Source organism: Asterias rubens, chromosome 11 (assembly GCF_902459465.1).
Source record: "Asterias rubens chromosome 11, eAstRub1.3, whole genome shotgun sequence".
In the NCBI taxonomy this organism is placed as follows: domain Eukaryota; kingdom Metazoa; phylum Echinodermata; class Asteroidea; order Forcipulatida; family Asteriidae; genus Asterias; species Asterias rubens.
This window is the reverse complement of record NC_047072.1, coordinates 17,078,509-17,102,677: the sequence shown is the minus strand read 5'-3', so window position 1 is coordinate 17,102,677 and position 24,169 is coordinate 17,078,509. Positions and strand designations below refer to the sequence as shown.

The 24,169-nt window shown below is 40.8% G+C and overlaps 3 protein-coding genes across 5 annotated transcripts in view; 2 read left to right on the top strand and 1 right to left on the bottom strand.

Annotated features, from left to right (window-relative positions):
• Positions 1-288: 288 nt before the first annotated feature.
• On the top strand, positions 289-833 carry LOC117296966 (U7 snRNA-associated Sm-like protein LSm10). Its single transcript, XM_033780068.1, has one exon. It carries the CDS (start codon positions 302-304, stop codon positions 710-712), a length of 411 nt encoding a protein of 136 aa, XP_033635959.1. The 5' UTR covers positions 289-301; the 3' UTR covers positions 713-833.
• Positions 834-1,389: 556 nt separating this feature from the next.
• Positions 1,390-3,671, bottom strand: LOC117296782 (UDP-GalNAc:beta-1,3-N-acetylgalactosaminyltransferase 2-like). Its single transcript, XM_033779831.1, has one exon. The coding sequence runs from the start codon at positions 3,309-3,311 to the stop codon at positions 1,770-1,772; it is 1,542 nt and encodes a 513-aa protein (XP_033635722.1). The 5' UTR covers positions 3,312-3,671; the 3' UTR covers positions 1,390-1,769.
• Positions 3,672-3,976: 305 nt separating this feature from the next.
• The window catches only part of LOC117296392 (protein dopey-1-like), a 38,370-nt gene continuing 18,177 nt past the window's right edge, over positions 3,977-24,169 (top strand). For all 3 annotated transcript variants that reach the window (XM_033779290.1, XM_033779291.1, XM_033779289.1), the window contains exons 1-10: positions 3,977-4,142; positions 12,036-12,175; positions 12,658-13,013; positions 16,750-16,939; positions 17,458-18,288; positions 18,913-19,906; positions 20,258-20,404; positions 21,191-21,462; positions 22,610-22,762; positions 23,241-23,344. In XM_033779290.1, coding sequence (XP_033635181.1) covers positions 12,038-12,175; positions 12,658-13,013; positions 16,750-16,939; positions 17,458-18,288; positions 18,913-19,906; positions 20,258-20,404; positions 21,191-21,462; positions 22,610-22,762; positions 23,241-23,344 — 3,185 coding nt within the window. In that variant the 5' untranslated portion in view covers positions 3,977-4,142; positions 12,036-12,037. The remainder of the gene's footprint in view (positions 4,143-12,035; positions 12,176-12,657; positions 13,014-16,749; positions 16,940-17,457; positions 18,289-18,912; positions 19,907-20,257; positions 20,405-21,190; positions 21,463-22,609; positions 22,763-23,240; positions 23,345-24,169) is intronic.

Sequence of the window (24,169 nt, the reverse complement as noted above, 5' to 3'; positions counted from 1 at the left end):
GAAAATGATTCCGGTACAAAACGTGAAAATTATTGGTTAGAAGATACTTGTAAAATGTTGGCTTTTGTGTTTGCCTCAGGAGGGCACTTTAACTGTTAAAAAAAACCTTTCAAAATAGTGTGGTAAACTAAATAAAACTTTAGTTTTAACCATTTCCAGACATAAATTGACTACCTTATCTTGACTATCTCATTCTTTCTCTTTAAAGGTGCAGGCATTGATTCTGAGGGTTACATCACTCTACCGCCCTCGTGTGACGTCTAAATCTGTAAATCGACAAATGTGAAGTAGAGTGAAAACAATGCTGTCCATACGAGAAAAATTCAAAGCTGGAAATTCACTCACTTGTCTACTTCATGCACTGATTGGTCGAGTCACAACCGTGGAACTACGCAATGAAAGCTTCGCCAAGGGGCGAATCGTTAACGTGGACGGATTCATGAATGTTCAGATGAGCAACGTTTGCTTCATGCACCAAAATGGCAAGAACTCTGAATTGGATCATTTCTTTGTACAGGGACAGCAGATCCGATATGTACAGATCCCAGATGATGTGAATATTGTGAGTGCGATGCAGCATGAAGTAGCTATGATGGGCTTTGCGGAACGTGATCAAGGAAGAGGAAGAGGTCGTGGGAGAGGTCGCGGAAGGGGAAGAGGTCAGGAGAGACGCACTTACAAGCCAGCAACGAAAAGAACTGAGCAGTCCTGATATTCAGTGGATTATAAATTTATAAATCATGTGTACTAACTTTCTTCTTCCGTTTTTGTACAAAATTTAAAAAAGTTAATTGAACAGGATCCTTAAAGGCACTGGACACGTTTGGTAAATGTCAAAGATTCTCATTTTGGTGTAAGCCAACAACATACATTAAAATAACAAATCTGTGAAACTTTTATGCTATTTATAAGGGAATCAATGTGTGGTGAAGAGGTTTTCAACTAGTGGTTTAATCGCAACGAGGCTTGGTTCTTGATAATTTTACCAGGCCTCGGCAGGTTTAAACCACTAGTTGAAAACCAATTCAACACACTTTGATTCCCATTCATAAATACCTTTTCGGTCAAAAACATCATCACTTTTTGGTCAAAAAGTAAAATAAATGCAAAAATTATAATTGTTAAATGATTTCTTTCGACACAACACCCCTCCAGCTATGAAATGGTAAAGCCCTCCGCCACCCTCGAGTAAACAACTCCTTATAAGGGAATGCTGTGGGCGTCGCGCGTATCGCGTGATGTGGCACAACTGTTTCAGCTGTTGCTCTCGACCAATAGGAATGAAAAAACTGTCTTACAAGAACAGGTGCAAGGTTGCGTGTCACGCCCATGAATTAACACTTTTTACAGGTCATAAACAAAGGTTTTTACACCCCCACGTGACGCGCTCTCCACCAATATGAATCGCGAAACTGTCTGAGGTATTTATGAATACTATTTTGAGTTATTACCAAAGGTGTCCATGTAAACTTGTCAATACTGCACATACATAGTGTGTAACTATACTTGTAGAGACAAATGAGTTGCAATTAAACAACAGATATTTAATTCAAATTTGTAACACTTTATTCCTCATTTCTAAATCGTTGTTGTTTTTGGGCTTGGAGATAAGAAATTCGATCATCGACAACCATCCCTTGCCCTTTCAAAATAAAATTCCATGCCTGTATTTTTATATAGGACTGGGGAGGGAAATACACTTCGTTTAATTTGCCCCGGTTGTCCGAAAAAGAGAAAGTTGTTTCAGATTGTGAGATCTAGTAACAGTTTCAGTTTTGAGTTTTGTCATTATGACAACCGCATGGGTCCTTGCACTGTATCCAGTTGCGCCAAACTGCTCTCAGTTGTTCAGGTGATTGTTCGGGTAACACAAATACATCTCGATGACAAACAGAATCACAAGCCCATCGTCTGTCATTGACGTATGACGGTAAAATAGACCCAAGCCAAATTCCCATTGATACATCTTCCCCCTGGTATGCATGTAAGACTTTTGAGTTGTTGACTATCCACTGAACTAAGTCTTGAGTCAAAAGATTTCCCGACCCACAAGCAAAGGCCGGGTACACTGGAGCTGGATAGTCATGCTCGGCCCATTTCCCAATGAGATCTAGCGGCCAACTGGTTCGAAAATTGCCCCACCATGAACGGCTTCGTGCTGAAATTTCCACATCTTCTAAGGTAGCCATGATGTTATCGATGTTCATGAAACAATCATCGTCAGTTTTGATGATAAATTTAGCTGCAGAAGTTCTTATGACCCAGTGGAAAAACTGAAGCATTTTATTTGGGATGTTGCGATACACGTCGATTCCGTCCACCAGGAGGAGGTCACCAAACTCCTGCTGTTCATCACAGAGAGATTGCGTCTCTTTCTGATTACTTTCCAATAGAAGTTCCTCAGCTTGGCCTTTAGAGGCTATTAATGTTTCCACTTCTTCAGGCTTGTACAGTTCAAAAATAAAATTTCCAGGAAAAAAATGAAAATTGGGGAAACTTATCTCCTCGGGAAAGTCGTCAGTCTTAGCTTTTCGTTGAAATGGTTTAATCGACAAAATGTTGGTGTTATTGGGCAAGACAAATATGTGTTGCTTATGACTAGCACCAACTCCTAAAAGTGCCTGATTGTATTGACGAATCGGTCCAACGACAATTGTCCCATGAAAGTCTTTAGGGAAGAGGTATTCCTCCACATTTTTAAACATTATGCTGTCCTCCGTCGTTCCCGAGTCATGTGTAGAGAAATTGACCCGAATAATCGGCTCTTTGCTCCATGTATCATAGAGTGTAACAGTGCATTTCTCCTCGTACAGCGCCATCGCGTCATGTAAACCAAGCTTCTTGATAACAACTGGGTAATTCACAGTAAAGTCAAGGCCGTAGTATTCCGCATTTAAGACCTCCGAATCTTGATGGCTTGTCTTTGCCGACGTTGTTTTTGTGATGTTAAACGCAACCATCTCGGAGGCAAGGTCCATTCCACTTGTGTTGAGCGCTATAGATCTGCAAGAATATGGGTCTTCAAGAAACTCCCGTGGGACATCACAGCTCTCGTTTCCAACGATGAATTTAACAATAACTTGGTCCCAAAGCTTGGTGTTGTTAGTGATGTATCCTGCCCATGTTTCCCTCAGGGCTTGTCGTTGAGCGGCGTTTCCTCTTGCAGACAACACCCCGATTGCGATGCTATGCTGGGAGTCTGTTGCTTCTTCTTCCAGTAGAGTGGGGAAGTGCAAGTTAATAATGTTGTGGTACAGAACTGCTGTCAAAGCCGCAGCCATCACACAAATGACCACCGAATATTTTAACATTGTTAAAATCAAATGTAAATAAATATGTGTGGCAAATATTTATATAACTATCGTTCAAATTTATAAGTTCCAGTACTAGGTATTCATAAGCCAAAAATTGTGTGATTCTATCAAAACAATGTTTCAATGTATCAATCATCATTCATTGTGAAAGTTTCAATCATTTTCCTCACTTCGTTCGTAGTTCATTGTTGTTTTACACTTTTTACAGTAAGAAACACACAGTCAGCTGGATGGGCGCCGCCATGATTGTTGAAATTCGTGGTAGCACATGGCGAGTTCCTTTAGAACCACAAATCGTGTGTATCAACACACTGTTCATTGTTGTTGTTTACCAACACTCAGTCACCTGGATGGACGTATGGGCGCCGCCATGATTGTTGACATTTTTTGTTATCAAGAGAGGGCGCTAGTTTAAGGTCTGTTTTTTTTTTCAATTTTTTTCTTTTGCAACTTGTTTTTTCTACTATAAATTAGAATGAGTAGTAAGGATTATCTCCATTAAATCGAGCAGTAGATTTTTTCAACTCATAGTGAACCATGTAGGAAAATATTGAACAATCAAAAAGTTGACACTCCTCGCCCATTTTTTTGCCCTTTTTTTAGAAAAAGTTGTCCATTAAAAAAAGTAACAGCGCCCTCAATCGGAAAAACAGAGACAACAACCGAAATGGCGACTTGTCCTGTCGTCAGAGTCTGATGACATTGGCTAAATATTGACACGTTCCCTGCTCAGAGATACCCTCAATATTTGACAATATTTGTTTTATATTGAAGCCCATTTCTTGTCAGTCTGCATGTAAGGATATCCGCCTTCAAGTAACAGAAACAGTGAGTAAAAATCATTTGTAATATTATGTTGTAATTTTAATTTGTTTTGCATTGCGTGTGTATTCATTGTGACTTGCAGTTGCACTGACTCAAGTTTGCATGCTGTGTAGTAAGTAGCGCCTGTGGAATATTATAAGGAGTTTGTGCTACTAAAAGGCATTCAGTGCGGCATAAACGTTCATTTTTTTTTTTTTTCAAAGTTCCATACAATTACAAGGCCACTTTTCTATTGTGGAAAACCAAGTCAAAAAAGACTGTATATAAATATTTCAAATCAATATTTGCCATTTGGCTGACTTGTGTTTTTATTTTTTTTCGGGGGGGGGGGGGGGTGGGGGTAAATGTTCGCTTTTGTTTTGGATTAAGAATTTTGTTTTAAAAAAGTTAATTGTTCAAGTGTTGTTATCTTCATTTTGTTTGTTACATTGAAATATTTTGATTTCAACTCGATCACTAAGTAAAACAACTCTTTTTAGTTTAAGTTGTTTTGTTTTAAGCCATTGGACACTTTCGGTAAACATTATTGTCCAAGGCCCACACTTCGTGTATCACAACTTGTATATAAAATAACAAACCTGTGTAAATTTAGGCTCAATCGGTCATCGGAGTCGGGAGAAAGTAACAGGGAAAACCCACCCTTGTTTGCGCACGTTTCGCTGTGTCATGATGTGTTTAAAATAAATCCGTAATTCTTGATATCGAGAATTGATACTGTTTTAATGTTTTCTCAAAAAGTAAAGCATTTCATGGAATAATATTTTAAAAGAAGTCTTTCACCATATACCTTCTGTAAACCCTGTAAGTTATTTGTAAATCTGTGAACTGTTATTTTTTTTTCTGTACGAAAGTGTCCAATGGCTTTTAGAAATGTTGTTTACTTTTGGATAACTTTCCGTATGGCGCCACCACCTTTTCACTCATTTTTACAAAAAGGGATATCTCATTGAGGTAAATTAGATACTAAATTATTTCATATTGAATGAAAAAGTGGTGGCGCCATACGGAAACTTTTCCTTACTTTTTTTATAAGGTATCATTTTGTTGATTGTATTTTATACAACTTTTACCTATTGGTATTTGTTTATTGTTCTTGAATGAAAACAAAAATTGGTTTAATAATAATACTAGGTAGGACTATGATTCTGAATTGTTGTACAATCTTAACAATTAAAACGACCGACACCCCAGAGTTTCTGGTTCATGTGCATTGTACATGTACCAAGCACCATTATTGCTTACTTATGAGGCATTCTTGTTTTCAATACCAGAAATATAACAAAAGTTATAATAATATCCTTAAAATTTAAGAGTAGAGATTAACCCCGGTGTTTCTGGTTCAGATACATTTAAAAGCAAACTCCCTTGTTTACAGGTTTTCTCAGGCTTGCAAGCTAAAGGTTCACTTATTGAGGCATCCTTGGTCTTATCACCAGAAATTTAGCCTATTATACAGGAACCTCAAAATCTTCATTATTGTAGTGGTTAATCCTAGTGTTTCTGATTCCCATAGTAAGCACCCTTGTCTACAGGTTTCATCAGGCTTGCAAGCTACAGTGAAAGAGTAGGGGTTAACCCTGGTGTTTCTGGTTCACATAGTAAGCACCCTTGTCTACAGGTTTCCTCAGGCTTGCAAGCTACAGTGAAAGAGTAGGGGTTAACCCCAGTGTTTCTGGTTCACATAGTAAGCACCCTTGTCTACAGGTTTCATCAGGCTTGCAAGCTACAGTGAAAGAGTAGGGGTTAACCCTGGTGTTTCTGGTTCACATAGCAAGCACCCTTGTTTACAAGTTTCCTCAGGCTTGCAAGCTACAGTGAAAGAGTAGGGGTTAACCCCAGTGTTTCTGGTTCACATAGCAAGCACCCTTGTTTACAAGTTTCCTCAGGCTTGCAAGCTACAGTGAAAGAGTAGGGGTTACCCCTTGTGTTTCTGATTCCCATACATGTAGTAAGCACTCTTGTCTACAGGTTTCCTCAGGCTTGCAAGCTGCGCCATGAGCATCTTTAGATGGATACCAGCGCATTATAAATGCCCATTATTATTACATGCACATGTACAGTGATTAAGTTCACTTATGTGGCATCCTTGGTTTTATTACCATAAATAAAACAAAATAAAAATAAATAAAAAATAAATAAATAAATAAATAAGTAAATAAATAAATAAATAAATAACTTCAAAATCTAAGAGTAGCTGTTAACCCCAGTGTTTGTGGTTCACATACACTAATTTTGTAGCAAGCACCCTTGTTCACAGGTTTCCCTTAATCACAGGTTTCCTTGGGCTTGTGAGCTTCATTTACATGATACATGTATGTACATCAGTTTAAGTTCCCTATAATGAGGAGTCGTTGGTTTCATTAGGCCAAAAAAAGACAAACAGCTGGCTGTTTAAAACAAATTGTTTGCTAGTTGTTAAAATATACCTTTTTTTCTATTAAAAATAAAATTGTTATTAAAAAAAAAAGGAGGCAAGCTGGGATGCCAAACATTTAAAAATGTTTATTTGGCCTTAGGGCCTACCAGAAACATTATTGTTTTTTTAACCTAAAAACTAAGAGTAATGTTCAACCTTGGTGTTTCTTGTTTACATACGTAGCAAGCACCCTTGTTTAGGTCTCCTCCTGAAGGCTAGCAAACTAGTGATGAAGATATGAGGCATACCAAGTGGTTTCGTTACCAAAAAAACATGTAATAAAGATTGGTGTCACATGTGTGTGAGCCAAAGATTCTCATAACCAGAGATTCTTCATAAAATATAAAATAGACCTACATGCACAGTGCGTACAAATCTGTGGTTTAAAGAAATACGCTGGTTATGGCCTCGTTTTCATTAATCAAATGGCATGATAAAAATGCTGGTACTGAAATGCCCACTGGGGACTTGTACTGGCTTGCCCCATACCATGTTTACATTTTTTCCAGAGACATGGCCAGGTTTATGACGACAGTGTCTCATAAAACACCTAGTGGTTTTATATGGTGAAGCCTGGTTGCAGCATTTGCCTGATAGGATTGTATGCATAAGGCCAATACATTTATAATGTACTGTACAACTGGTTGACATTTAGCAACAGTGGGTGTCGGGAGAAATTAGCTGATTTCCTTGCCTGGACAAATCAACCACACCTCAGTCAGTAATGGAAAATCTATAGTGGGAAATCTATAGAAGACTTTTGAAAGGGCACCAAGGCCAAAACCTGAGCAGACAACTCTAGATGTTAAAAGTAACTGTTAATTTGTAGCAATGTGTGTCACTGTCAGGCGAAATTGAAGATTGAAGGAGCAAACTGATTTCCTGCTGGCCTGCAGACAAATCACCCACCATCATAAATCAGTAATGCGCTCAATTATCAAAGTGCCATTCAGTGGCAACGGAGATTTTTGAAGGGCAGCTTACAACTCTGGATGTTCATAGTAACCGTACATTTGTAACGGTGTGTGTCACTGTCAGAAAAACTTCCAAGATTGAAGGAGCATGCACAAACAGATTTCCTACTGCCCTGCAGACAAATCACCCACCATCATTTATAAATCAGAAATGTGCTCCATTTGCAAAGTGCCACTCGGTGGGAGCTGAGATTCTTGAAAGGGCACCAAGGCCAAAACCTGAGATTACAACTCTGAAATCTCACAGTGTGGTACATTTGTAACAGTCACTGTCAGGAGAAATTGAAGATTGAACGAGCACTACAAAATGATTTCCTGGTGGCCTGCAGACAAATCACCCACCATCATTTCATTATTCAGTAATGTGCTCGTTTTGCAAAGTGCCATTCAGTGGGGACCCTGAGATTTTTGAAAGGGCACCTACATGTAGGCCAAAACCTGAGAGTACAACTCTGGATGGTCAAAGTAACTGTACATTTGTAACAGTCTGGAGAACTACAAGATTTAAGGAAAATGTACAATCTTATTTTCTGCTGGCGCGCCTGCAGACAATTATCATCCACCACCATAAATCACTAATGTGCTCATCGAAGTACGCAGTTCTGTGTTGATTCACAAATGACTGAGTGACGCTGGCACCTGCCTCGCATTCTATTAACTGATGGTCACACCTACGGTACTTGTCATTTTGCCATCGTCCTCTCTTGTTTATTAATGACACCATCATGGCGGATGTTTACTCCAGCGGGTTGATTATGCAGCACAAATTATTGATGGTAGCGGAAAGCAAAGATCGTTTCCAAAGCAAGGAGCGTGGCCGTGGGGATTCCAAAGGTCAGGACTTAATACTTGTATTAATATTCTGCGCTGCGCTCTAGTTTACAGTGAATTAATTTTTTGTTATTAACAGAATTTGTGTGAAGTATTAAATATTGTACAGCAGGGTATACACTTTGACTAGGGATGAAATAAGCCGATTTGCAAGTTAGATTGGAACAACTGATTCAATTATGTACATTATTTATTGATCAGTGTTGATACAGCAAATATTGTATGCCGCTGCAGGTGCAAGATCGACTCAGGCGACTCAGGCTGAAATTTTAAAGGCACTGGACACTGTTGTTTATTGTTCACAGTTTAGCCTACATAAATGCACATACTGGCATGACTGGGTCAAACAAGCCCCTACCATCACCCCCTTTTTGTTTGGCCCTCTTCTTTGTCCATCCAAATCATCCCAGGGTCTCTGCGAGCTTTCGTCTCTATCATCTTTTTCCACTTGACTGCTTTTGTTAGACATCTGGTTAGGTGTGTTGTGTTGGCCTTCACGAAAGACTCTGCTAGGTTCGTAACGTCAGGCCACTAATTTCTTAATCTTTATTTGAATGTCTTGCTTAAAGCAGCTTGCAAATCAACTTATTTTTTATATATTCTTGTACACTGGTAAAAATGTTGCCATATGATATTTTCTCAAGTCTTCTTATGGCCTCCACCTGGGCATTGCTGGCTAGACAGTCGACCTTAGAAGCTGTTTTTAGGGGCAGGTATCAGGGATGTGGTTTTGATGCCTGCTGGGCTCAGATTGGATCTGGGCTATACATGTATGTAGGCAACGATAGGCCCCAGCATCATAGCACCACATGTTGGCTTTGAGAAGTACGATCAGAGCATACTGATCGAAACGTCGAGTTAATCCAACGGTTCTTTTCAGAACCACCCCAACTCATTTAGAGATATTCATTACATGGTGTTACCGCAAACTCTTCTATATCCTGGCAGTTTGTTTTGTTGCCCAAAACTTTTTGTACAAGAGTCCTTTGTGTTCCCATTAGGCCCAAACAGTAACATTGCTGATTTTCCATTCCGTACATTGTAGAGATGCACCAATGTACACCAGACCTGTCATGCCTGTTTACTTTGTGTTTGAATGGGCAAGGGCAACAAGGCACTTTCTTCTTGGTAAAAGGGCACCGACTTGCATATAATGACACTCTTGGGGAAATTGCAAATTTCTACTGTTTTAAGGGCACCAAGGCAATGACCAGCGGGCGACAATCGCCTTCATTGCCGCTGTGAAGTACCAGGCCTGGGGTCGATTTCACAAAGAGTTAGGACTAGTCCTAACTTAGGACTAGTCCTAGGAGATATACAAATTTCATGGGTAGTCCTAAGTTAGGACAAGTAACTGGTCCTAACTTGAGATAAGACTAGTCCTAACTCTTTGTGAAATCCACCTTGGTACATGTACAATAGGCAGTTGATGGGAAAAGTTTCTTGCCCTTTTACATGGATGAGGAATGGTGTACAGGTTGTATCAACCCTTGGGTTATTTGTATGACATGCAGCGTTTGTGAACTATGGTGTACTTTTATATCTTGACAATGACACCGCCACGGGGCAGTTGTGTATTCATGTATTGATAATACATGAAGGGGAGAAAAAGTACAGGTGTATACATGGTATGCACATGCACATTATGTAGCATCATGGGGGTTGAAATGTATAGATCAGTGATCAGAGGCCACCTGTGTACACATAATGTGGTGACCTACACGTACAGTGAGGTTAACACTATTTCATGAGTAGTTCTTGAACAATTAAACGACCCAGACATTGCATCAAGATAGGGCCTACCCATTGTAAAATATTAGCCTACATTTAAAGGCAGTGGACACTTTTGGTAATTGTCAAAGACTAGCCTTCACAGTTTGTGTATCTCAACATTATATGCATAAAATAACAAACCTGTGAAAATTTGAGCTCAATCGGTCATTGAAGTTGCGAGATAATAATGAAAGAAAAATAACCCTTGTCACACAAAGTTGTGTGCGTTTAGATGGTTGATTTCGAGACCTCAAGTTCTAAATTTTAGGTCTCGAAATCAATCTCGTGGAAAATTACTTCTTTCTCGAAAACTATGGCACTTCAGAGGGAGCCGTTTCTCACAATGTTTTATACCATCAACCTCTCCCCATTACTCGTCACCAAGTAAGGTTTTATGCCAATAATTATTTTGAGTAATTACCAATAGTGTCACTGCTTTTAAGGCTTAACGATGAAACTGTGCTTTTTATCGCAGGAAAGAAGCTCACTAAATCCACCGTCTTTGTGGCATCTTTACTCCTTGATTGTTCATATTGAACACAAATAACAACCAAGTTGAATACAATGTATCCGGTATGGTCTAATATTGCCAACTGTACGTACAATCTCACATTTTATGCCTTATTTTTCCCCATAAAATGATTACCAACATTAGACCTGGAAATTACTACATGATAATACATCTTTTGAGAAGGCAAGGATTTTTATATATTATTTTACAAAACGAACTTCCATTTGAAAAGTCTATGGAGATCGTTCAGGTCTCCTTTTTTAATTTAAATGAAAAAAAAATAATAACAAATTGGTTCCATTTAAAAAGAAAAAGTTTAATAAAAAAAAGAAGCGACTTCTAAAAAGGAAGCCGGTGTGGATGCTGAACATGTTTTCATCTTTATTTGGCCTTAGCTGGGCAAAAAATGTTCAGTGAATATTTTGTGGTGGGCCCAGGGTAACAAAAGCTATGACCTACAGGGCCGTCGTGTAATTCCATGCCTTTACTTTCACTTAAATGTGTAACTTGCATTCCATCATGTCCATTTCTAAACATGCATCATCAACTAACATGTCAAAATACATTGCATGCATACACCGTGTACATCGATTTAGTAAAAGGTTTGTGGTACCTTACACAATGTAATGATAATCTCTATGGGTGTTTCTGAAAGGAGCTGTTGGTTTCAGAACCACCCCAACTCATTTGGGATTATCATAATGGTGTTACGGCAAACCTTACCAGTTTACTATCGTGTACCATCTATGAACATTACATGTAGCAAATCAATTGGTGTTATCGCAAACCAAATAGATCATGTAGACACACTACATGTATCTTACAAACACACTGCAACATAAAGCATTTTTGCTCAAGTCAAGTCAAGTCAAAATTCTTCTTGCTTGTAAAGTCAAGTCACAAAAAGCAATTTTGCTCAAAGTGAAGTCAAGTCACAAATCATTTTTTGTTAAAGTCAAGTCTACTCACAAGCGTCATCTTTGCACAAGTCAAATCAAGTCACAAGTCATTTTGCTCAAGTCAAGTCAAGTCAAGTCATACTTGAGTCATCTTTGCTCAAGTCAAGTCAAATCGAAGGAAGCCCTTCTACTTGTATCATGTGATAATAACATCCACTGCACAGGCCTGTATGCTTCATTTTTGAAAGGGCAAGGACACCAAGGCATCTCCTTGGTAAAATGCACCCTATGAACAAATTATAAGTTTCTACTGGCAGAGCATATTAAGGGCACAAAGGCAATGACCAGGGGTCACCGAGGCAATCACTGTGTTGCCTCCGTGAAGCATCAGGCCAGACTGCAGAAATCATCCTTCAGATGTTACCTGTTAAAAACATCACGCTCTCTAAGAGTTTTTAACTGATAATTTTTTCTTACTTTTTTCTCCCTTAGCCATGAATTTAGACGAGAATGAGTTGATGACGGATCCAAAGTTTAAGGCGTATGCCACAGCGGTTGACAAAGCACTCAAAGGTTTTGAGTATTCCAGCGAGTGGGCCGACCTCATCTCAGCGCTTGCAAAACTTATTAAGGTGAGTCAGTCACTTTGAGAGTTTCTCTAAAGTCCAAACAGTTGACTTAATAATAGTGGCTTCTTACAGAGCGCACAGCTGTCTCTCAGTGACGCTCAAGGCGCTTTAACATTCAGTATTTTCCTGCAAGGAATGGGACTACATTTGAATTATGAGACTACTCCTTTTACATAGCACCATGTAATGGTTTACACGGTGCTGTGGCGCATTATGCTGCCAATCAAACCAGGAACACCAGTGCGAACCCCTTTTCTTTTGGATAAGTGCACTGTGTTATTTTACGTCCATTACACAACACATGGGACCAACAGCCTTGCAACCCATTCAAAGGATGAAGCATCATGGTTAAGTGTCATGCTTGTAAGGAAAACAAGTGTCACGACTGGGACTCAAACCCAACCTCTGTTGATCAGGAACACCAAAGCTTGAGTACATGCTAGAAGTCAACTTTACTGATCGTGTTTTTGTCTTTAAATGACCAGGTCCTCCAGAGTAACTCATCCCGCTACTCTGTGATTCCCAAACGCCTTCTGATCGGCAAACGCCTAGCGCAATGCACCCACCCCGCCCTACCCAGCGGGGTACACCTCAAGGCTTTAGAGACCTACGATCTCATCTTCAAAACCATCGGCCCCAAGCAACTCTGCCAAGACATGTTCATCTACAGTGCGGGGTTGTTCCCGTTACTTGGCAGTGCGGCCATGGCGGTGAAGCCTAAACTGCTGCATCTATATGAGGAGCACTACTTGCCACTTGGTGAGCACCTGAAGCCATGCCTGACCGGGTTACTGCAGGGTATCATGCCTGGACTTGAAGAAGGATCTGAGTATTCTGAAAGGTACTTATTATAATAATAATAATATATATAATGAATAGGGTAGATGGCCTTAGCTTTCGATCCAATCCGGACCTTCTTCAGAGGCATAAGACAAGTACAAACAAATACATATCCATTTATAGAAAAAGAGAGGGGGAAAGGGATTAAGGAAAGGATCCAGAAAGAAGCGGGAAAATAACAGCCAATCAAAGTTCCTATTTCAGAAACAATATTGGGGGCTATGAACCAATAGGAGTGAAGTGGCGAGGACAAAGGATGTTTAGAATGAAAGGAAGGGTTACTGGACCATAAAAGTGGTAAATGTATTGTTCGACAACAATGGAGGGAGACATGAAAGGGTAGGATTAGAGAGCAAGTTGCATCATGATGCAACTAACAATGGTCAATTAATAAGAATAGCAAGATCAAAGGTATGATGATTTTAAAAATAGGTATGAGGGACCTGTGGAAAAAAAGGGGGGGGGGTTACTTACATCAGATAGTTACAGTGATGAATTTATAAAAACAACTTTAAACTAGGTTAATTTATACTTTATGTACAGAATATATACAACATATGAGTTCTTAGGCAGAAGTGAAGTGGAGGGTAATGAGAAGTTATTTAACACCAGTGTTTATGTTAAGTCCAAAGGGTTTTACTGTCTTGAGTTGGTGAATCCAGTGTGATTCTCTATTCTTGCGGTGTGTGTCATCACCATTGCAAGCTTCAATCACCAGAAGTTCAACATCAATGACACTATGATTGGGGCTGTTGAAGTGGATAGAGACTGGGTACGGTTTCTTAGTCTTTATGGAAGAGACATGATTCGCAAAGCGAAGACTAAGTTTGGTCTTAGTCTCTCCCACATATTGTAGCCCACATCTCTTACATGATATGACATAGACTACATTAGACGTGCTGCATTCAGAGTCGGTCTTGATGTTGTATGAAGAGCCAGTGGTATGACTCTTCACCTTAAGTGAGGGCTTAATGTGCAGACACGTTTTGCATTTGGAACGGGTACATTTGTGACAGCCCAGTATATCTGTCGGGGGTTGTGTTTGGACTGTACCTGGGGGAAGTTTGGCCCTGACTAGTATGTCACCAAGGTTCTTAGGGCGGCGGAATGCAACCATGGGAACCTCAGTGATTGCTGAGTGTAACCTGCTGGAGGAGTGAAGTATAGGCATGTTATTATTGAGAATTGAGGGAAGTTTGGGTAGTTTGGGGTGGAAGGTGGTGACCAAAGCAACTCTAATAATAATATATATATATATTCTTATATAGGGCTCATGTCCGTCACCAAAGATTATAGAGCCCCGTAAGCGCAAGATGCGGAACTCGGGCTGAACTGCGAAATCCCACTGGACGCCATTTCGGCAAGTAACTCCTTTGATACAACAATAGATTAGTGCAGACTAGTGCAGACAATGACCATTTCTATCAATGGAAAACAAAACATTCACTTGCTGAAATGGCGCCCATGCGTATTTCACGTTCCAGCAATAGATAAAGCTTCAGTGCCGCATCTTGCACCTACGGCGCTCTATAATCTTTGCCGTCACTCAGTGACGCTCCTGGCGCTGTAACATACAGTATTTCCTGCAGGATGTGGGACTACATTTGAATTATGAGACCTAATTCTGATAGCACCATGTAATGCTTTACAAGGTGCTGTGGCGCAATTTGCTGCGGATGGGACCAGGAACACCGGGGCGAACCCCATCTCTTTTCGATAAGTGCACTGGGTTCTTTTACATGCGTTACATAACAGATGAATTCTTTTCTCGGCCCTTTCAGGGATGTGATTTCTCTGTTGTTTTTTAAACCCCAACCAATTTTGTTTTCCAATTTCCTTTAATTTATATCAAATTGATAAGAAAATGAAAATGAAACTAGATGGAACACCCCAGATTGCAGAGTAGGGCTTTGTACCCGCAAGCTTTCACTCTCGCAAGCTGTCACACTTTGCACTCTTACATGTACATGTACATGGGTAGTACATGGATATAGGTCTCACCCCTGCCAGTTTCATAGCACTGCTTACCGCGAAAGTCTTTGTAATTGACACTTGTTATACCACGGTACGAGATTGTGAAGTTTTATTGGTCGAGAACCAATCACATGATGTGATTTATTATTTGTCATAATTATTATTAAAGTTGACATGTAGTGTAATATTCTCTCTAGATCATGTCTATCATCTATGGATATTCATTCGCACAAATTCAGGGCCAATAACCACACACTGGTATTCATTATCCATGCAAAGAATGCATATTTTGTAGTGTAATAAAAATACATTTCAAAATAATAGAAAATCAATACGGAAAGAAGTCATCAATAATGCAATGGCAACCTGTCATTTCTGTGTCAGGAAAATGTTCCATAGAGTAAGGACCATATACACAACATCAAGTGTTTTCTCACTTGGTGTATCTCAAGTATGCATAAAATAACAAATCTGTGAAAATTTAAGCTCAATTTGCTTGTTACTGGCATTCAGCTGTTGTTCGCTTATCCTGAAAATCGCGTGGAATCTTGGTTGGTTTAATCCTGTTTTTATTAAGGAAGAAATTTCATGCTAAGCAACTGTTTTTGCTTGCAGGCTTTTCTTTACACGTATGTTGTACACTAAAACCTGTTATTTTAGTATTGTACAATGTTGTAGGCGGTAGTACTGAACATATTTGTGAATCCGTCATACAGAAAGTCCCTTTCACCATAGTGACAATGAACAAATTTCCCCGAGAAAATCCCAGTAGAAGTTTGTTGACCTTTTCACACTTTTCTCTAGAATATGCGACCCTATCAAACTCTTAGAGGAAATTCTGAATAATACCCATTATGATTATCAGTAGAATTGATTTTACTCCACTTCCCCAAAATAAAGATAAGAGATACAATACTAGAGTGCAAGAGGTCAATGTCAAAGGATATTATCACAAGGTACAATGTGAACTTTTTTATTTCACAAGTGTTACAAATAAATTTTTCTAAGAAAAGTTACATTATTTTTATGAAATTAGACAGTAGAGACTTGTATTCACCAAATAAGCAAAATTGTTCACAGATTTGTTATTTGTGCATACAAGTACAGTATGTTGGGAAACAGAGAATACTGGCCTTTGACAATTACCAAAGGTTTCTTTAAGGATCCTGTTCATTGTTCATTAAACATGGTTTCCTCTCTTCTAGAATTACTGCCTAGCTGCAAATTGTAATCATTGGAAAAAGTACTATTAATATTATTATTATTGTTTTTAAAGATGGAAGTTTGCATCGGGATAATGAATATTCATTTTGGTTTTGCCCATTATACACCGATGTGTGTAAGCACTGTGTACTCGGTACTTTCCCAAGCTCTGTGAAAAAAAATCACCTACATGTATGAGGCATATTTCTTGGGTGGGATGCAAACCAAAGACCCTTGCAATTCTTGAGCAGGGTCTACCAACAAGACCACCGAGATTTCCCTTTAGCTAAATGCAGATTGAGTCCTAGATTTTAGCATGAATTTCAATATTAATATTATTATTGTTACATGTTTTAATATTTTTTTTTTTTCATGTACTTTTTTCTTTGGTAAGACACTGCTCTAGAATTGCAAGGGTCGTGGGTTCGAATCCCACCCGAGTAACATGCCTGTGATATTTTTTCACAGGACTCGGGAAAGTACTGAGTATACAGTGCTAACACACATCGGTGTATGGGTAAAAACAAAAATTAATATACTTTTTTCTTGTTTGTCCCTAGGACCAATGTACTTTTGGAGCAGCTCTGTGCTGGTATGGTGAAGTCTAATTTCTACAGTGCCCTATGGGAGTGTGTAGTAACAAGTCCCGTTGTACGTCTACCTGCCGTCACATTCGTCTTATCCCAGTTAGACCGAAAGCTCTCCATGATGGACCAATCACACATCCTAGGCAACAACAGGTTAACACTGGTGAGTTTTGCTGTAGATGTAATGGCCTAGCGGTTAAGAGCACCGGATTCAAGCTCTGGTGTTTCTGATCAGCAGAGTGGGGGTTTGAGTCCCAGTTGTGACACCTAGCCTGTTCGATTTTACAAAGACTTAGGATTAGTCCTAACTTAGGACTAGTCCTAGGAGATATAAAAACGTAGGGCTAGTCCTAAGTTAGTACATATATGTAGTCTTGACTCTTTGTGAAACCCACCCCTGTGTCCTTAAGCAAGACACTTAAACATGATGCTTCGTCCTTATGATGGGAAGTAAAGTCATTGTAAAAATAAAACAGTGCAATAATCAAACAGAGAAGGGGTTCGCCTCGGTGTTCCTGTGCCACAGCACCTACTGATCAGTAACACCAGATCTTGAATCAGGTGCCCTTAACACGCCACATGACATAATATTCTTGTGCTTTTGACTTTGTACAAATAAAATAAAATTAAAAAAACGTTTTACAAAAGTTAATTGTTCACTTGAATTCCTACTGTGTGCAGGTGAATGCAGTGTGCGAATCCCTGTACGACTCCGCCGTGTTGGTCCAACGTACAATCCTGGACTTGGTGCTCGTGTGTTTCCCGCTCCACAGCTACTGCCTTACTAAGGAAGACCAGACGCGCATTCTCACTGCTGCCCTCAACACGGTGCTACGCCGCGACATGTCACTGAACAGACGCCTCTTCAGCTGGCTGCTGGGCACAGACGCTGCTAGGATAGAAACACCTGGCGTCACCAAGAAACCGGACGCGGACGCGGTGAGCCGATCGGACAGCATCATCAGCGCCGAGGAAGAAAGCACGGCGTATTTTGACATGCATTCCAGAGAGATGTTGATTGAGTCGCTCAAGAGCTGGCTGAACACCCTCCCAGAGAAACTCGACGATGAGGAGTTGAAAGTCGCAACGTTAAAACCTTACAAGCTTCTTATCAGCCTCCTTGATAAGCCGGAGTTGAGCACTAGTATCGTCGAGGACGTCTTTGTTGAAGTTTTCCGTGCCTTGTATCATCGCTGCACAGGGGTCAGTGAGAACACATTGTGGAAAGGTTTAGTGCTTGACTCGCAAGAAGCAGAGATTCATTCCACACCGACAAGGAAGATCCTGATGGGGCACAACCGCCCAGTTGAACTCATCAAAACAGCCAATTTGCTCTTTGGCGTCTTCGAGCCGTACTTCATGTGGGATTTCATCGCAAAACGTTTCGAGCGCTGCTGCCAGGAGACGGTCATGCGAGGTGGAATGGCTCCCTCTATAGGCGATGACAGCAATGCGTTGACGTGCTCTGAGATGTGCAAGCTGGTAGACTTCTTGCTGGATATAGTGTCACTGGTAAGTGGCTTGCTCTCATAATCATAATAATAATTATCACACCCCTAGGGGCGTATAAAGCGCTTCCAGTATTATTTCCTGCAAGGTATGTTGAAGTGTGAGACCAAGTGATATGCTGGTGGATTTTTGTATTACAGTGCCTAATACACATTAAGTGTAAGGGCAAAACCAAATTCTACTCACTGGTACGGTTGATATGGACAGTATTGTTTCCAGTTTGGTTAGCTTTTGTTCAGACAGGAAACCTATTTTTACCTTTACCTTTACCTATCCAGTAGTCTTCTGACCCTGGGGGACTCCTTGAAGATTTGTCAGTTATTTTCCTCCATCCTTTTCGATCTTCAGACTTTCTGAGGAAGTCATTCATCGTCAGACCCGTCCACTCGATGATGTTGTCCTCCCACCTTTTTCTCTGCCTGCTTCTCTTTCTTCCTCCTGGCACATTGCCTTGCAGGATAGTCGTAGCAAGTCCCGATGATCGTGAAATGTGCCCATACCACTTTAGTTTACTCTTTTTCACAGTGGTCAGGAGATCTTTGTAGGGTCCAATGACTATTCAGAAACAACTATAGAGTTTGGTACAAACAGTCTTAAATAATTTTCCTTTTTCTTTTGTTCCGACAGGAAACCTATTTGGAAACAACAACAGAGTACCTTCCAAATCTCTTGTGTAAACTCACCGTGTCCCTAACGAACTTCTGCCAGCACCTAAGCCTCTCAGAGATCAAAGACACTCTGTGTCTATGCACCAAGCTACTGACCAAAGTGCAGCCTTCAATGGTGATGAGTCCAAACCAGTGGGACACGTACACACCGGATGGGTGCGGGAACCCGCTTTCCCAGAGACTCTTGGCTCATGTCGACGTCATCGAGAAGGGATGGGAGCTCGTAGAGGGTGGACTGCCCGGTAGGGACGCGTTGCCCCAGCAGGCCTCGACACCGGTGAAGGAAGACGCAAATTTGAGGACAAAGAAGAGGAGCTACGATAATAGCAATGAGTCTAACTCGGCCAGAGTGCAGAATGACTCGATGGAGAGTGAGAGGACGGAAGCGGAATCCAAGGAGACTAAACCCTCTGTCTCAAATAAGCTCCTTCAGAGCCCGAGGAAGTCACTAGACAGGCTCTCCTCCCAGCATCTTGAGGATGCTGAAGTACCTGCTCTGGAGGACGACGACTTCCAGATCGAGCGAATCAAACGACCGAATAAGATCGCGAGCCTCGATAAGACATCCCCTAAGGATGACCTGGGTGAGTTTCGTCCGTCTCACAGACGGACCCCGAGTGCGGTCTCGCTGACCACCAGCTTAGCCGAGAGCGATAAGGATGGACAGCCTGTCTTCATCATGCAGGCCTGCGTTCTGTGTTATCAGACGTTCTTCGCCAAGTTCGTCAGCAGTAAGATTCTCCCCGAGGCCGAGATGGTGAAGGATTATCTGAAGAGACTCAACGTGAAGCTGAACGGGGTACAGGAGAAGCGACAGCCTTCCGGAGGGGACGAGAAGCGAAGCAGGCTCCCTTGTGGGTTCGGAGAGGCGTCGGATAAGAGCAGTAATGATGATAGCTTGTTACGGACGCACTCTACCTTAACCAGTGATGAGGCAGTTGGGAAGTACCTCGGTAAGAATAGGTTCCTTCTGTAATTTGGTGTAGGGGTAAAACCAAAAATAACAACAGCAATAAATTGCTTATGGCCTAGCGATTAAAAACTCTTGTGTTTCTGATCAGCAGAGGGTGGGTTCGAGTCCCAGTCATGACACCCATGTCCTTAAGCAAGACACTTAACCATGATTTTTTCGTCCTTCGCACAGAATGTAAAGCCGGCGGTCCCATGTGGTCAAGCATATTGCACCATACCACCTTATAAACCATTAGGATTAGGCCTCATAATTAAAACGTAGTCATACATACATTGCAGAAAAACACTGTATGTAACAGCGCTTTGAACTATTATTATTATTATGTTTGCAGTTGATGTGGATATGAATTGTACATCCAGCGCACCAGCCATGAAGGCCTTTGCAACAGCTTGTCATCTACTGGTGGAGTTTGCCTGCTTCCCAATGTACTGCAACGAGACTGCATCCGCTGCGCACACGCTAACACCTACAACTACAGGTAGGTAACAAAGGCGTTTGCCTCTATGCCCCCTGTAAAGCCTGGAAGCACAACATTCTGCTAAGCATGGAATAGTATCACTTAGCAGAAACAGTTTTCCAGTCAAAATTACATTGAGTTTGCATTGTTGTGGCGGCAGGTGCCCCACTCAATTTTTGCTTAGCAGAGAAGTTTGTCAAGCAGTATTTTCTGCTTAACAGCTTTATGAAATTAGGCCCTGGTCAATGCATTGATGCCCTTTAAATGCTACAACCCTTAGAAAGGAGAAAATGCCTTGGTGCCATTGCCCTTTCAAAAGCAAAGCATTGTTAAGGTCAAATCAGGGTCATACTGACCAGGGCCCAAATTCATAAAGAACGTATTAAGCACAATAAACTTGCTCAGCACAGAAACAGAAGAAACAGGTCTCCAATCCAAAATCCAAAATGGAGAGCTATTTGATAGTATAAAACATTGTAAGAAACGTCTCCCTCTGAAGTAACGTAGTTTTTGAGAAAGAAGTAATTTCTCACTCAAGTAATAAAAGACTTCAGCTGAAGCCTTTTATTATGCATCTGAAAGCACACAAAGTATAAGAAGGGTGTGGTTTTTTTTTTCTTTCATTTTTCTCTTGCAACTTCGACGACCAATTTGAGCCAAAATTATCACAGGTTTGTTATTTTATGCATATGTTGAGATACACCAAGTGAGAAGACTGGTCTTTGACAATTACCAAACATATCCAGTGTCTTTAAATAAACATAATGTTGTTTTTCAATTTTGTTGGTTTGTTTGTCCATCCAACAGGGAGCTCTCTAGATCTCCCAGACTGGCTCCAGGTTCTCGTTGCCTGTAGTAGCTTCGTCGGTAACTTCATCCTCCAGACGTCGGCAATCTCAACCACCTTGGAGCTGATAGCCTTGACTAAGTCCGTTACAGATCGCTCCGTCAGCAAGCTGGTCCTCCCTAATCCGCCCAACTCCCCCAAGACGGACTCAGGTACCATCTCCGTGGTTCTCATCCCGGCTGTTTCTGCTTCTCATCTTCACACACTCAATTTTGGGACAAGCTTCTTTCAGGTAAGTAATACGATAACAAAAAAAAAATATATATATATTTTGTTACTTTAAAAAATGCTGTTCTTTTTCTATAACCACATTAACTGAGTCTCAAAATGCTTTATACTATCAAAAGCTGCTGTTTTTCTAACCGAAGAAGTTTTTATTGCCATACATTACAAGTGTGATTACAGACCCTTATTTTGTGTCCCTTCTGCAGGGATGTGATTTCTATGTTTTGTTTAAACCCCCACCAACACTAAGATCAAATTCATAAGATAACAAAGATAAAACTATTTGAAACACCCCAGATTGCAGAGTAGGGCTTGTGGCAGTGTCATGGCCGAGCGGTTAAGAGCACCTGATTCAAGCACTGGTGTTTGATCAGCAGGGTGTGGGTTCAGATCCCGGTCGTGACACTTGCTACATAAAATTGGGGAGGTAGTGCTTTCTGCTCTACCGGCTAGGCTTCGAATTGAAGATACCCAAGCCTACATTCGTATGGACTGTGAAAGGGGTAACCCTGTTTCAGCACTAGGAGTAGGTGGCAATGGCCTCTGGAAAAAAATAATTGTAGCCCACACCTTAAAAGTGGCCTTCAGGCCTTGTGTGTCAGGCGACTTGCATAAAAATAAAAAGAAAAGGTAAATGTATGTAAGCAGGCTTTGCACTCAGAAGCTTTCACGCTTTGCGCTCATAGTTCAGGTTTTGTTTTCAACAACCTATCACGTCCTTGCTTATCATAAGGGTAAGGTTTAAAGTGTTTTATAAAATAATTTGGGGGGCTAATCGTCCTTACTCGCAGCTAGAGCTGAATTGCGGCTACAACGTGTTCGAGAAGCAGGCATGCAAGGGCGCATACAGCTGCCAGCCACATCAACCCATTATGACCATGGAGCACAGCCAAGATCGAAAGTGTTTGATTTTTTCCTGAGGGAGGAAAACCGGATAGTCTGGAAAACCCTCGTGGCACAGCAGAGAACCAAAGCACAACTCAACTTACATATGGCCCCGACCGGGAATCGAACCGGGGTCACCTTGGTGAGAGGCGATTGCTTTACGCACAATCCAACCGTGCCACCAAAGTTTTATATCAAACTATTAAAGAGGATTGGTGTTGAAACCGCCTTCATAATCTTGACCTTGACGTTGTTGAAATCCTTTGCAGAGAGTGGCCACCAGTTTATGGCATCACATGGGAGCGAATACCCCAGACTGTCATCAGAAGAGTGCTGATTTATTGCATCAGTTACACAACGTGGCACCAGACGTGTACATCTGTGAAGATATCATTGGCAACTCACTGGTACAAAGCAATAAGGTATGTATGAAGTAGACAAGTGCCCTGTCGTTATCCGTAAGGAGAAAAACAGGGCCCAATTTTAAACAGCTGCTAAAGCAGAAAATGTTGCTTAAATTTTTTTTGCTTTGGAAATGAGCAGAATACCAGTCACAATTTGTACATGTCACATGGCAGTTTAGCTGGTAACCTTATTCTGGTAAGCAATATTTGTTTTGTGCTTAGCAATATTTTATGCTTAAGCAGCTCTATGAAATTGGGCCCTGGTATTGGTTGTACAGACCCAGCGATATCATTGGACACAACAAGCATGTATTACAGCACACATCCATATAATGATGTTTTATATGTGAATGTCTACATAGAATTTGACTGCAAAATTAATGCGAGACTAGAGACGAGTTCATTCGTTCTGTTTTTTTCAAAACCGACGTTAATATAATGAAAACAACAGCTACATGAAACAAATATGAATGTGTAATTGATTATTTGTTGCCAGGCTGTGTCGTTAGCCGCCCACATCAAGTATGCCCAGCTATGGCATCTCATCAGACCTCAGATTCTTAGTGCAAGTCCTGCCAGCAAAGTTCTCACATTCGACAGGTAATTAGGACTTTGAATAATCAAGAGTTGTATTAGGGTGTTGTGGCCGAGTGGTTTTAGAGCATCGAATTCAAATTCTGGTGGTTAAGTCAATGGAGTGTGGGTTCAAATCTCGGTCGTGGCACTTGTGTCCTAGGGCAAGATGGCTTTACTATAATTTCTTCTCTTTACCTAGGGGTATAAATGGTACATGCGAGGGTAGAGGTTGATACTATGAAGCGCTACTGTTGCCCAGGTTGTATACTCCCAAGGGAGCTGAGAAACTTTTAAGGAATGTTATTGGCCCAATGACCAGGGCACTAATATAAAGCACATTGAGACGGTTATTGTGAAATGTGCTATATTATAAGTTATCACACTAGCGCGAGTGGAATACGGAAAAATATAGCGCTTCTGCGTCCCATATCCAAAGAGGCCGGCAGATGCGCTATATTTTCCGCATTTCCACGAGCGCGCGTATTTATCTTCAAGCAAACTTGGCGCGTGACATAGAGCACAATACGCATGGTAGTGATATTAGCTGTGCAATATAGGTTTTTATCACCACTCCATTCTGCGAATCTGATTGGAGGAGTAGCGCGTACTTGAAGATAGAAGAACTGGTTATTATATTATTTAATCCACGTCTCTAATTATCCTCAGGACCTTTGGCAAATAATAATAATAATAACCGTATTTAATAACCTTTTGCCTAAGGATACAAAGCGCCAGGTATTATTACTGCAAGGAGTGGGACAAAGTTTGAGATATAAGACCTAATCCTTAGCACCATGTAATGGTTTACAAGGTGCTGTGGCACAATATGCTGCTATCGTCTGTCAATCT